The sequence below is a fragment of the Carettochelys insculpta genome, chromosome 1 (assembly GCF_033958435.1).
Source record: "Carettochelys insculpta isolate YL-2023 chromosome 1, ASM3395843v1, whole genome shotgun sequence".
NCBI classification, from domain to species: Eukaryota; Metazoa; Chordata; order Testudines; family Carettochelyidae; genus Carettochelys; species Carettochelys insculpta.
Window position 1 is genome coordinate 232,337,464 of NC_134137.1, and position 13,297 is coordinate 232,350,760.

The 13,297-nt window shown below is 49.8% G+C and overlaps 1 protein-coding gene across 10 annotated transcripts in view; it reads left to right on the forward strand.

Moving 5' to 3' along the window:
- The first annotated feature begins 393 nt into the window (after positions 1-393).
- The window catches only part of LOC142017172 (rap1 GTPase-activating protein 1-like), a 77,910-nt gene continuing 65,006 nt past the window's right edge, over positions 394-13,297 (forward strand). For 4 of the 10 annotated variants that reach the window (XM_075001942.1, XM_075001931.1, XM_075001906.1 and 1 more), the window contains exons 1-4: positions 465-524; positions 1,276-4,050; positions 9,573-9,663; positions 10,124-10,159. In XM_075001942.1, the coding sequence (XP_074858043.1) occupies positions 4,007-4,050; positions 9,573-9,663; positions 10,124-10,159 (171 nt within the window). In that variant the 5' untranslated portion in view covers positions 465-524; positions 1,276-4,006. Of the gene's footprint in view, positions 525-1,275; positions 4,051-5,296; positions 5,421-9,572; positions 9,664-10,123; positions 10,160-13,297 lie in introns of those variants that run through there. The other 6 variants (XM_075001875.1, XM_075001891.1, XM_075001882.1 and 3 more) reach the window with 6 other exon arrangements.

The window sequence follows — 13,297 nt, forward strand, 5'->3', positions numbered from 1 at the left end:
TTCCTAACCTGAACAAGCCCGGTTCTTCCAGTCTTCCCTTATAGCTCCTGTTCTCCAGACCTCTAATCATTCTCGTCGCCCTTCTCCGGAGGGCCATCTCCCCACGGCAGGGGTTGTGGTGCTGGCAGGGAGTCATGGGCAGGGGTGCCTGCCCTGGGGACTCCTCCCTCCCCCCACACCCCGTTTGGTTGGCCCTATTCCGAGAGGTTCCATCACCTGCCATGATCTTTAATTGCCAGCGGGGCTGTGACTCCCGGGGCCTGCGCAGCCTGGCAGGGCTGCAAGGCCGGCCGGGACCTGCTGGGGGCACAGCCGCTTTGCCTCCCCCCCCCGCCCGAGGAGCTCTGCGCGGCTGCCGGCAGGTGGGGGCGGGCGGGCGAGCGAGCGAGCGAGCGAGCGCAGGAGGAAGAGGACACTGCAACCTACTTGAATAATTGATAGCGCGGGGAGGGAGCGCGGGCGGGCGCAGCCGGGCTGCCTGGGCTCCATCCGCTCTCCAGCCGGGCGCGCGACGGGCCCGCCAGGTAGGGAGCGCCGCTCGGCTCGGCTCGCCCGCCGCGCCAATTATACGCGCGCGGGGGGCGGCGGTGCAGCGCTGGGCCGCCCTGCAGGGCGGGAGCGGGGTAGGCTCTGCGGGGAGGCTGGGACAGAGCCCGCCCGGTCTGAGCGGCCTCTCCCCCCCCCAGCCTCGCCAGCCCCATGGCGCCCATCCCCGCTTGAGCCCAGCAGGGCTGTGGAGCTTGGGGGCACCGGCGGGTGCGTAGCGGCAGGTGCGGGGGGCTTGTGCGTTGCTCTGCGCGTGGCCGCCCCCGGGTGACGTGCGGGAGTTGCCTAGTGTGAGCCCGCGCGGAGGGAGCCGCTTCCCGCCCGGGCAGGGTCTCGCGGTCCCGGGGCTCGCCTGCTCGGCCTGCGGGAGGGCCTGTGCGCCGCTCCCCGGGCTCGCGCCGTGACTCAGGGAATAGGCTGATGGTGCCGAGGTGCGGTCGTGTTAGAGGAGCCCCAAACCTTCCCGGCTCTAACCTACGCCCACCCGGAACGCACGGCCCCGTCCCTGAGCCATGCAGCCCCAGACCTGCCCAGTGACACGGCTGCAGGAGTGCACCCAGCTAGTCAGGAGACAGCCTGGCGTGCACACCGGGGCGCATTGGCTCACAGTGAGGGCACGGGTGGGTGGGCTCCCAGCGTGCAGAGAGGCACCACTTATCCAAATGTCATTTTCCCAATTGCTTTTTTTTTTGGCCTAGTTTAGCTAATCCCCCCTTCTCCTTCCCGCAGCAATTCCCCTCTTGTGCCTGCACAGTTCCTCTCTCCCGCCAGCTACAGAGATGGAGGGACATGTAGTGTGTAGGCATGATCTGTTCTTGCAGGGTCCTAAAGCTTCCAGCCGGCCTGTTCAGCTCTTCTTTGCATGTGATGCCTCAGGTGCTCCTCTGAGGATTTGGGAAGGCTCGCTAGGTAGCTTTAATGGGAGTTGCTGGGGGCATGGGGTGTGTGTGTGTGTGTGTGTGAATCTGTGCTTGACCTGGAAAGTGATGCACAGCCAGGACACTTGCAATTCCCCTGGCCTGTCATGACTGGAACATTTTGGAGGCAATAGAACAACGCTGGTACACTTATGGCCCCAGTGGGAGGTGATAATCCTCCCAGTTTGGTTTGTTTGGTTGTTTCTTCCCATCTATATCTGGTACATGTAGTTGTCTGTGGTACATGCAGCCATATTCTGTGTCTCTCCTATATTCTGATTTTCTCTGCTCCTTTCTTCTCTCCAGTAACTTTCTTATATTTTCTGCTCTTCAACCTGCCTCTGTGTGTCTCCCGTTTTGTTCCATCTCTCTCTCTCAGTGCTTGCGACTCCCTCTCTTTCTTTCTTGCACAGTGATTAAAGTAGTACAGGATAAGAGAGAGAGAGAGAGCTCACCAGTTGTAGTGTCTGCTGTCGCAGGTCTTGATAGTAAGAAGTGATGGAGCATTATGCCTTTTTGTGGCTTGGGGATTTATACAGCAAGGGGGAGAGAAGGGGCAAAGAAGAAATTGATCTGAACAGACTCTAGGTCCCCAAGCAGCAGGGCCACAGGTAGGTGAACACAACCATGTGTGTATGATGGATCATGGCCCCTGGGATGTCATCTGAAGTGCACTGACACCCCTGAACCCCCCTTTCTTTGTCACCCTGGGCCCCCTTTTCATCTGGTCCTGCTGAGGCAGGCTCTCCAACCACATTTAGCAAAGCCCACAGGCAGGGCCACATCCAGCTTTGGGTACAGACACTGAGAACAGCTCTGGGAAGATTCAGTTTAAGAGCTGTACTGCAGCTCTTCACCCCTCTGTGGGGTACAAACCCAAATTTCAAAGAAGTTTTACTCTTTCCTTTGGGTGAAGGTAGGTGTACTCTGCCTCTCACCACCACATTAGAAATAACATAAAATGGGCTATATTATAAACCAAAAATGAGTTTATTAACTAAGAAAAGGTATATTTTAAGTGGTCAACAGAACAAAGCAGTACACAGTCTAAGCTATATTTACCAAAAATAGATTAAAAATAATTTCTCGCCCTTAAATAGAGTTGTAATAATTTTCTTCACAGCCAGACACCCTTCCAGCCTGGACCCAGTTCCTTCCTCCAGTTCAGACTTAGTTGGTTCCAGCAGTCATCTTGGATGGGGTACCCAGGAGAACTGACCTGATTTACCTCAGTCCCCACAAGGCAAGGCAGGAGTCCTTTTTTTTGATACTGTAGTTTTACCCACTTCCAGCTCCTTGTGGAAAAGTACAGAATTCAAGGTGGGATCCAGGATCAGGTGACGTGGTCATGTGTCTCTGCAAGGCCCCATCTTTGTACTTCACAGGCTGATTTACACCTTTGCAAGAAGGTTAAGCTCTATTTACTCTTGCTCATGGACCATCAATCTCTGAAGTGTAAGCAGTGGGACTGACCTAAACCAGCAAATTTGCAATTACAGATACACAGGTCACTTCTAACTTCAGCTATAAAATGCTGCATGCATCCTAATGGGGTAACCATGTTTAGCAGATAGAAGCCTTTCCAATGATTTGTTACATGAGCTGTCTTGCATAAAACACATCTCAGTTATGACATACTCATATCATAAATGTATTTTCATAATGCATATGGCATGCCCTGTTACACCCCCATCCTGGTCTCTACAGGATGGAGAATCTGCAAAGTGTGAAGGCAAAGAAAAGTGGGTAGGCCCTAGGATTTCTGTTCCTGCAGACGTGTGCAATATCTTGCATGCTTCAACAGGAAGACATTCACAACAGAGGGCTGGAGCTACACAGGGTTGCTATGATCCTTCCCTCCCTGAGTAGGGATTGGGAGGCAGCGTGGCTCCAGGCATCCTCTCTTCCTACAGGATGTGTCAAGCTGGCTGGGAGACAGTGCCTGCTTCACAGGGAGTAAATAGGGGACTCTTCTTCCCCTGTCAGATTCTGCCTTTTCACCCAGTGGCAGAACATTCTGGGAACCCCTGAAACCTCTGTAGGTGGTAGTGGGTCAGCTGATCGTGAGATTCCCCCTTTTGCTCCCACCTGAGAGTCCCTGCATTGTGGTCCTCATCTCAACAGCCTGGCAGGAGAGAATGTGCGGGGAGAGCTGAGCTCCTCAAGTCATGGAGAAGGAACAGTCCCCCCCACCTCATCTTAATGTCAGCTCTTTCCCTGCCTTTTGTTTTTCATGTGTCTGTTTCTCTGTGCCACTCTCTCTGCTGCTCACAGGGTGTCCCGCAGTGACTCCTCAGGAGCTTCCTGCCCTCAGGCGGCTCATGCCCGGCCCTAGCTGTGAGCAGCTCTTTTGTTTCTCTCATTTGTAGTGTGTCTCAGGGTGCAGAAGCAGGTGGGAGCTGGGGGTTGGGGGGCAGAGGAGGGAGCCCTTGCCTCCAGAGACTGAGAGGTGAGTCTGTGCCCCGCTGCAAGCTGAGAGAGGAGGAGAGGAAGCTGGAGCAGGAGAGCCAGGAACCCACCTTTGGCAGAGAGAAGAGTAGAGAATGTTTTCTCGGAAGCGCAGTTTCACCTTCGGCGCCTATGGAGGGTATGTATCTGTATTGGCCCCTTGCTCCCCCTCTCGAAGCTGTGGGAGGGGTTTAAAACTAGAGAGGGACACCTCCAGGGAAATATACCTGTGTATCTCTGCTCCATCACACCAGCCTCATCTCCATCCTTTTGATACTGGGACAACGTCCTCTCCTTTTTCCAGCAGGGAGAGAGCTTCCCCAGGCCTGGGTGGAGTATGGGATGCGGTGGGGGAGTGGCTGATTGCCTCAAAGGCTGAGACTTCAGTTTCTTACCTTCCCACCCTGCTCCTTAGGAGAAGAGGCATTTCTCCAGTTCTGATGTTTCCGTAGATGGCGGTGGGTGTTTGAGGACTGGTGCATTTTCCTCAGGACTTCTTCTGGAGCAGAGCATTACAACACCTGCTGTGCTTGCAGATCCTGGACTATAGCAGGGGACCAAATGACAGGGTTTGGAGTGAGAGTTTAGCCTCTTGGCCAGGCAACCCAGCAGACCACCTTTGTCTGTTCCCAGGACACGAGGAGATAGAGGCATTTGCAGGAAATCCTAGGCAAGGAATGAAGAATGAACAGCTAGAGTGTTAGCCTTACTGTGGCAGCTAATTGCTCTCACGGTCTCTACTGCTCTCTCACTGTCTTTCCCGTGGAGTTCAGGAATGAATCTGTGATGCAGGGGTGGGGAATGGAAAGCTCCAGCTGCTGCGTGCCCCGGTGTTGTGAGTAGGACATGGTCAGAGGTATAATGAGTTTAGCTGTGCTCACCACATCCCCAGTTGGCTGCGTTGAGCCCTGGGAGAGATCCAGGACTGCAACAGCAGGGGCTGCTGCAGGGCAAGACGAGTGATTCTCAGCAAATGTTTTATTTGATTGCTTCAGACCTATTTTCTGGTTGTGAGTTCCCTGCATTGGGTGATTCTTCTAAATGCTTCAGGGAACGGCCCCTCAGAACGTACTTCAACTCAAGGGATCACTTGCCAAACACTGGCCAGAGCTATTGCGTTGACTTACCTGTAATTTGCTCTTCATGGTCACGTGATTAGTCACCAAAGGGACATGGTATTGTTTCTGCTCTGGGCTGGACTTCTAACCCCAAGAACAGCTGTCAAGATACCCCTATGCACTCTTCAACCATGAACCCCATGAGAATATTTTCATGAGGATTCAGACACTTCAGAGAGCAACACATCACTCCTACAAATACATGTAGAAGGGGATTTAAAGGGCTGGTGGCACCTGGCAAAGTGAATGTGCAGGTTTTATTTTCAGGATGCAGAATCGCTGGCAGAGCATATGTGGAGATGGATAGCTGAGAGGGCTGCAAAGGGTCTTCCACAGGATTTCAGGACTGAATGTGGAGATTGCAGGACTGGAATAGCAGTGCACACTGCAGGTCAGAGTTGCCTACCTGCCTTTCTTTTTAAAAAGTAAGCAGTGGCTAGTGAGAATAATTCCAGGGGTGTGTGCCTGATTTTCAGTTCAGACGTAGTGCAGCTGTAGGACTAAGATACTCTTCTTCATAAAGAAATATCTGTTTAAAAAGTGACATGAGCTTAGTCAGTTATCAGACACTTTTAATATAGCGTGGCCTCTGCTTTCCTGAGCCACTGCCACTTCTCTTTCCCAGCCCAGTTTCCTTTACGACTTTGATTGGCCTGTGACACTTTGTCCTTCCTTGATAAAAGAACATACAACTCATTCTCCAACGTACACATATGCAGAAAAATGAAAAAGCAGTCATGGAGCACTTTAAAGACTAACAAAATAATTTCTTAGGTGATGAACTTTTGTGGGACAGACCCACTTCTTCAGCTCAATAGCTCTACCAGAGCAGACGTGTGGGTCTGCAATACTGCCAAGTTCAAAAGTCATGAGTCAGCCTCCCCCAACAAGAATGGAATTTGTTTAAAAAGTATAAGTCCCATTTTTGTCCTGTCTTCTGATTTTTCTTTTTTTAAATTCCCTCCGCCCACTTGCAATGCCTTTATTACAGTTTACCCTGTGTGTAGAGTGAAGTAGGTGATTTTGCTGCTGAAGCTCTTGTTAGACGATCCAGCCAAGATTGGGGTCTCACTATGCTAGTCATTGTCCATTTTCCCAATAAGGGGCAGTCTTAGGCCCAAAGAGCTCACAGTTGCGTGCAAAGCTTGGTGGTGAGTTCATGATGTGGGAGCCAGAATTGGGACTCAGCCAGAGGGGCCCCTGAAATGCCATTGAATGGGAACACCTTTTCACCCTTGTTGAGCTAGGATGAATCTGGGAATCTTCAGGTGGCTATACAGGGGCTATACAGCATTAAAAAGAAAGGAAGCATTCAGTCCTGCCAATGTGCTTATCTTGCACCTTTAAGAATGGGCCTTCTTTCCAGAGAGATGAGTTTATTAAATCAATTCTGACCTCCTTTGGAGCCTACACAGGCAGAGTAATCTGCTCTCTGGGCGCACAGTGTAAATCTCCCATGCAGTGCTGGCAGTCTCAGATGCATTCTGTTTGCCTGGCCCTGGTCTTTAAAGGACCAGCTGCCATTAACCAAGTACAAAAAATAAAAATTAAAAAAATGAATATAGTAAACCCTTGAAATGCGCAATTTCAGGATGCACCTAACTTGCATTAACATGTGTTAACACTGCTCCTCCCTGTCTTGGCTCAACCCTCCCGGCCCTGCATGGCCCCAGTTCAAACCCTGCCTCACCCCACTCACCACCTGTGCACAGCTCAGGTCACCCCCCTGGTGCCCAGCTCTGGCTGTGGCTCTGGCTCACCACCCCTCACGCGTGGCTCCAGCTCAGCCCCTCACCCTGATTCAAATCCCCTGCACGCGTCTTTGGCTCAATCCCCCTGCCCCAGTTCAACACCCACCGTGGCCCAGATCACCACCCCGTGTGTGGTTGTAGCTCAACCCCCGCCTGCCCTGTTTCAACCACCACCCCCCATGCAGCTCCAGCTCAACTCCATCCCTGCCCCTTGCAGCCCTAACCCCCCTCAGGTTTAACACCCCTGCACCCCTCCCACAGCCCCAGCTGACTGCCAGGCTTAACCCTCCCCAACTGCCCTCCCACCCCCAGCCCCAGGATTTCCTTTTCAAAAGGAGCTCCAGGTGCTCCTGCTGCTTCCCCGGCTGCAGAACATGCGTTCCGCCAGGGAGCAAAGACAAGACGTTCCCCAACTTAAGTGGAATTCGAGTTACATGAGGGTGTGTGGGAACACAACCCTCACACAAACTGAGGCCCTACTCTATTCACGTTATATTCAAAATTAAACAGTAAATACAGTGGTTTACATATTGATATGACAACAGTTACTCTAGGCTCCTTAGGCTAACTTTTATATCTCTTTTATATCTCTTCACCAGGATATTCACATGGCACCAGCATTAACATTGTTTCAGTGTCAGGTTAAAGCCACCCTTTTTACTCAGGCTTTCATTAGTGTTTGAATTTGTGTGTTTGTCGGTGGTCGATTTACGTACTTGTCTATACTTGGAGAAGCACAGCTGTACTACTATAGCACTAACAGCGTGTCTTCACTATGAGCCAGGTTGACGGGCAGCAATCAATCCAGGGGGGATTGGTTTATCATGTCTACGTCAATTTATGATGTAGACGTGATAAATCAACCACTGACAAACTTACAAACACACAAACTCAAATACAAATAAAAGCCTGAGTAAAACAGTTGGCTTTAACCTGGCACCAAAACAATGTTAATGGTGGTGCCATGCGAATATCCCAGGGCAGAGATAAAAAAGTTAGCCTAAGGAGCCTGGAGTAACTGTTGTCATGTCAATATATAAACCACTGTATTTATTGGTTAATATAGTAGTGCCTCAATTTACACGAGGGTTAGGTTCCCTCACACCCTCGTGTAACTTGAATCATTCTTTTGAGATGTTTTAGTAGGTTTTATGTCCTTTTGGAGTTTTATATTTTTAAATCTGTTTATATATATTTGTTTTTTTAAAAAAATTGTGCGCCACCTCGAATATTTGAAATGAGAGGTGGGGTAAAAATATTTTAAATAAATAAATATTCTTTTACTCCAGTGTGGGTTGCTAGCAAGGTTTCCATCACCTGATGCACAGCACACATCTCTACGTTAGCTATAGAAGTGGAAGCATACCATTATCCTTTATGTGGGTCAGCTGACACAGTCAGACACCAAAGGCACTGACAGGGTTGCAACTATTCTGACTGGATGCCATTTCCATAAAGTTGGCAACTCACTTAGGTACAAGTAGGTTACTCCTGTACACTTGTGAGATAGCGGTGGAATGCAGGTCATCAGGATTCTTGGCTTGCAGAGCTGCTTTACAGAGTGGTGGTCACAGACGGCAAAGAGAAATGTTACAACAAACAACACCCGCGTTTGGGCATCTCTGGGGTGTGAACCTGGGAACACTGCTGTTAAAGCATGGGCCTTTTACAGATCTTTTAGCTTGGAAATAGCAGGAGAATCTGACACGTCTCTGTGGTTTAGGTGCTAGAGGGGGACATAGAGCCACACTGTTGTCTGAGTTATGGATCTACTTATTTGTGCATGTCTTCTATGCAAGTTTGTCTGACAAAGTGGACAAGACCCGTCTCCGATTCCCAGCTGTGCCTCTGTTACTTGTGAAATAATGGTTCTCTCTCACACCAGCTTTGGCTTTTGAAAGGTGTTGTGAATGGCACAGACGGTCTAATAGCTGCTAATAAGAGTGCAGGGGCTAAACCTTGCGGCTGCTGTCAGATGAGCTTGCAGTGCAACACAGATTGCCCCTATAAAGCTAGACAGAAGAGTGTGTTTGATTTTTTTCTTCCACCCTGTCTGCATGATGGCTGCAGCTTTTTGTGTCCTCACAAGATGGCCTGTAGCAGGGGCCACAGAAATGATAGATTTGCCACAGTTGGTAACTATACCAGGCAGCAGGCCCCCTTCTGCGCTGCTCATCCCCTTTGCAATGGGACGTCTAACCCCGGCTTTTCTTCTTTGCTTTCCCTGGCTCAGGCATATTTCCATCCCTGGCTCTGGCAGGGAGGCTGCAACAAGTGGGTCTATCTCTAGGTTCTGGTTGCAGAGATTCCCAGGCCTTTTAGCCTTTTAGATACTGAGCACTCTTAAGGTGGCTGATTCTTGGAAACCTGACAGTTTTTACTAGTTCAGAAGCTGATTCCAGAGCGGGTCCCATCCCCACAGCTGGAAACTCCACCCTCCTTGCTTCCCAGCATTCCATCTAGGGCCTATCTGGCTTGTCAGTTTAGTGCAGGATCCTGGAGCAGGCAGGTGATTGGGCTGAGCATGTATATGCACAAGGCTGAGACGGGATATGTACGGAAGCTTGGTGCAAGTGGGCAGAAGGAGGGAGCCCGTGGCAGGCAATAGAGGAGGAGAACATCTGGGGGGCTGCAGGGGACACGTGAACCAGAAGTTTGTCTCTTCCTGGGTGGGGGGAGGAGGAATCAATGACTGTGAGGGAGGAGGCCAAGGCATTTCGGGGGAGAGACTGTGTGTGAGTATCGGCAGCCTGAGTGCTGCATGAGGGCTAATGGCAATTGTCTCCCTTCAGGAGATCTGATGAGGTGGAGCATTGCATCAGCGACAGCCTAGACTCTCCCGCCCAGGACCCCCCGTCTGCACTTACCCCTGCTGTTCACAAGGTAAGGAGCTGCCGACAGCATCTGCGGATAGGGGAAAGAGGCAGGCAATATGCACCAGAACAATGTCTGTCTGTCTGTCTGTCTCTCAAGGTTTATTATGGGCATGAGAATGTATTTCACAGTGAGTGCCGAAGCTGGCCCACCTAGTTTAACATCCTATCTCTTGACATAACAGAGCAGGCCACTGTCCCGGTCCTTCGGATGTGACTGGTCCCTCTAGTCCCAACCCTTGGCTCATCCAGTACCAGATCAGGCTGTACTTCTGCCTTTAACAGTGCAAGGTGAAAACAATGCACCTGGCCAGTTGTTCAGTACTGTGCCATCTGTCTAGGGAGAGGAATTCCTCCCTGACTGCAGCAGATGAATAATTTCTGCCCTGCAGCATGAGGACTCTTACAAATGACATTCTCTCTCATCACCATGTCACCTCTCTTTCTCTGTCATTCTTTTCTCTTCGCAGACTGTGGATTTGTTTGAAATGATTGAAAAAATGCAGGTGAGAAGAAGTTATTCCATCAAACTTTGGGATCCTTAATTTCTGGTAAATGATAATTGTCTGCTCCTGTTCCAGTCCTGTCCCTGCACCTCTACAGCAGCTTCATTGGTGCCCTTTAGTCCTGATCAGCATGCTGCGCTCTCCCAGTCTTGGGCCCCAGGCTCCCTCCTGACTTCCTGGTAGTGTGGCTTCACTGTCACCTCCCTCATGTTCAGAGACTCAAACAGAAGGTGGGGATGCCCCCAGAGTTAATTTAAATGTAGAGATACGTCCCTAAGAGAGCATTAAGAGTGCAGAGTTCGGACTCAAATAGCAGAAAATGATAATGTGAAACTTCAACTCTGCCCTTTACATATTTGTAAGGGTGAGCACCATACTTTGTTGAGATAGTCTATCTGGACGGCTCTGTTAGAAGGATGTCCCTTGGAAAACTGCTTTATTTCGTGGTGGTGACCAGTAGTGACTACTGCTTAGCTGGTGCAGCATTAGCATACATTTAGCTAGGGCTGCATAGTTTTCTGGTGAGTAACCGGTTGTTAACTACCAGGGGTCAGAACTTAACAATGATGTAAGTTGGCACAGCTGCATTGACTTCACTGTCTTGCAGAAATACATAATTCAGTGGCATGAGTGTATCATTAAAACAATAATTTCTAGTTGTTCTCTGACTTTACGTAAAAATGTAATTTGTGTTTCACCTATGGACTGTTCTCAGAGTGCCTGAATGTAGCGTGGAAGCGGTTTGCTCTGAGACAGTATTCAAGGCACTTTTTAAGAATATAGTGTTAAACTCCTTCTGAATGACCAGATAGATCCCAGCCCCCCATGGCCCTGCTCCCAGAGTCCAGCCCGCTGCGTGGTTGAATAAGACCTGCCTGGTCTGCAAAACTGGTAGTGCAAGGAGGAACAGAGTTGCACTTCCAGTACACTCCCTGCAAATATGGTGAGGGGAGGTGTCTGGGTGGCTCTGACCCCAAATAAGTTGTTATTTACTTAATTTGTGTTACTGTGGTGCAGGTGCCCCAGTTGTCAACCCTGACCTCAGTGTGCTGGCTGTTGTATAAACACATAGGAAAAAGACAGACCCTGCCCTAGAGCATTTACAATCTACGAGCATACATAGCAGAGCTAGCTAGGCCACAAGGAAGAAGATTCTGTACCCTGAAACACTGTGTGATAAATCACTCCCTGCTGGAACAGAAGAGGTAAACTAAGGGAAGAATTGTACTTCTCTTCTATGTGCCATCTCATATTCAGGGCGATAACAAAAGGTACGTGCTAGCCATAGCTGAGTGAGAAGTGATGTGTGATAGTTATATTTACACACATCTGAGCTGTAAGGAGTAGGGTCTGCCACTTTTGAGCTATATTATTGGGATTGTTCGGAGAGCACAGAATATCTCATTGAATGGGGCAACATATGACCTTCAGCTATCAGCTCTTGTCTAAATGGAAAAGTACAAGTGGAATCAAAAGCTAATTGTTCAATAAACTGATGTAATATTTGTGGTGCGTCCAGGTGCAAAGTATTGAGCTATTTTAAGTAATAATACTGTACTCTACAGCTCTGTTGATAATGACCAGGATCCAGAAAGTGACATAGGCATATAACACTAAGCATTTGTCTATACTTGGAGCAGTGCAGCTGTGCTAATATAGCTCTAACAGCGTCTTCGCTACGGGCCAGATTGACGGGCAGTAGTTAGTCCGGCGGGGGTTGGTTTATCGCATCTACATCGATTTATCGTGTATTTATCATGTACCAGAATGAGAAGAGTAAGCGAACTCAGTGGGAGAAAGTCAGCTGTCAACTTAGCAGACCTAAATATGTTGACTTCAGCTACATTATTTACATAGTTGAAGTTGTGTAACTTTGTTTGACGGCTGGTAGTGTAGACTAGGCCTCAGTGAAGATACCAGTTATGTTGCTGGGAGGAGCTTTCCCATTGGCAGAGGCATCCCTCCTCCCTGAAGGCAGTAGCTATGTCAGTGAGGGACGTTTCCCATCGACACGGCACCGTCTACACTGGAAGTTCAGCTGGTATAAGTACATTTCTCAGAGGTGTGGAAAATCCACATATTTGAAGGAGGTAGTTATACTGACATAAGTTTGTAGTGTAGACTAGGGCTAGGGGTTGTAGCACCTAACTTTTAGGCAGTGAGAAAATCATAGGAGTAACACTGTGGTTCACAAAGCCCAAGTCTACACAGCACACCTTCCAATGATTGCAGCTGTGCCTAGGTGGCCAAGCCCTTTGACGGTGTGCTGTGTGGCCTCTCTTTTTTGCCAGGAGAGAGCTCTCCCAGTGAGAAAATGACCCCCTCAACCCCAGTGGGGGGTGATACTTTGTGGCTTTTCCTCTCGAAATCTTTCATCATTCTGATACGTGTTTTTTCACACCCGAGTAACAAAAGCTTTGGTGACAAAAGTGCCAGTGTAGACCAGAGGGGCTGTGTCTGCACTACCGCTTATGTTGATATACATTGTGTGGGTCAGGGTGTGAATAAGCTGTGCTTCAATGACATGAGTTGCACTGACACAAGTGCTAGGGATCGCTTCTGCTGCTGACATAGCTACCACCTCTCATGGAGGTGGTTCTGTTATGGGGACAGGAGAGTTCCCACTGGCATAGGCTGGTCAGCATCGAGCATCATCACCAGGCACACTGCAGCAGAGCTGAATGCGTCAATAAGACCTTAACACTTGTGTGGTGCACGGACCGTGAGAGACACCTCACAATGGAATTCACGAAAGCCAGCGCATTAAGTGGGGAGTGGCCTAGGTTAGCCAATGGGAGATGTCAATGAGAAGGCTGTGTCCTAAGTCCCACCCCTCTCATGGGGATAGGCTGCCCAGTCAAAAAAGGATCTTGGCAAAAAGGATCAAAAAAGTAAGTCCAGTTGGTGAAGGCTGGCGGACACTCCGTCAGCTCTCAGGTGCAGGGCTGGCTGGGGGCACTTTATGCATGGGAACTGCAGCCAGTGGGGGTTGTGGGGACAGCACCTACTTGCAGAGGCAGCACTCACCGTGCAGAGCTTCAAGGTCACCTCTATGCCTTGGGGTGACAGTAAGCACCACCCACAGCTTGCTGTTAGCCGATGGTCAGGTGAGATGCCACTATGCCCTTGTTTTGATAT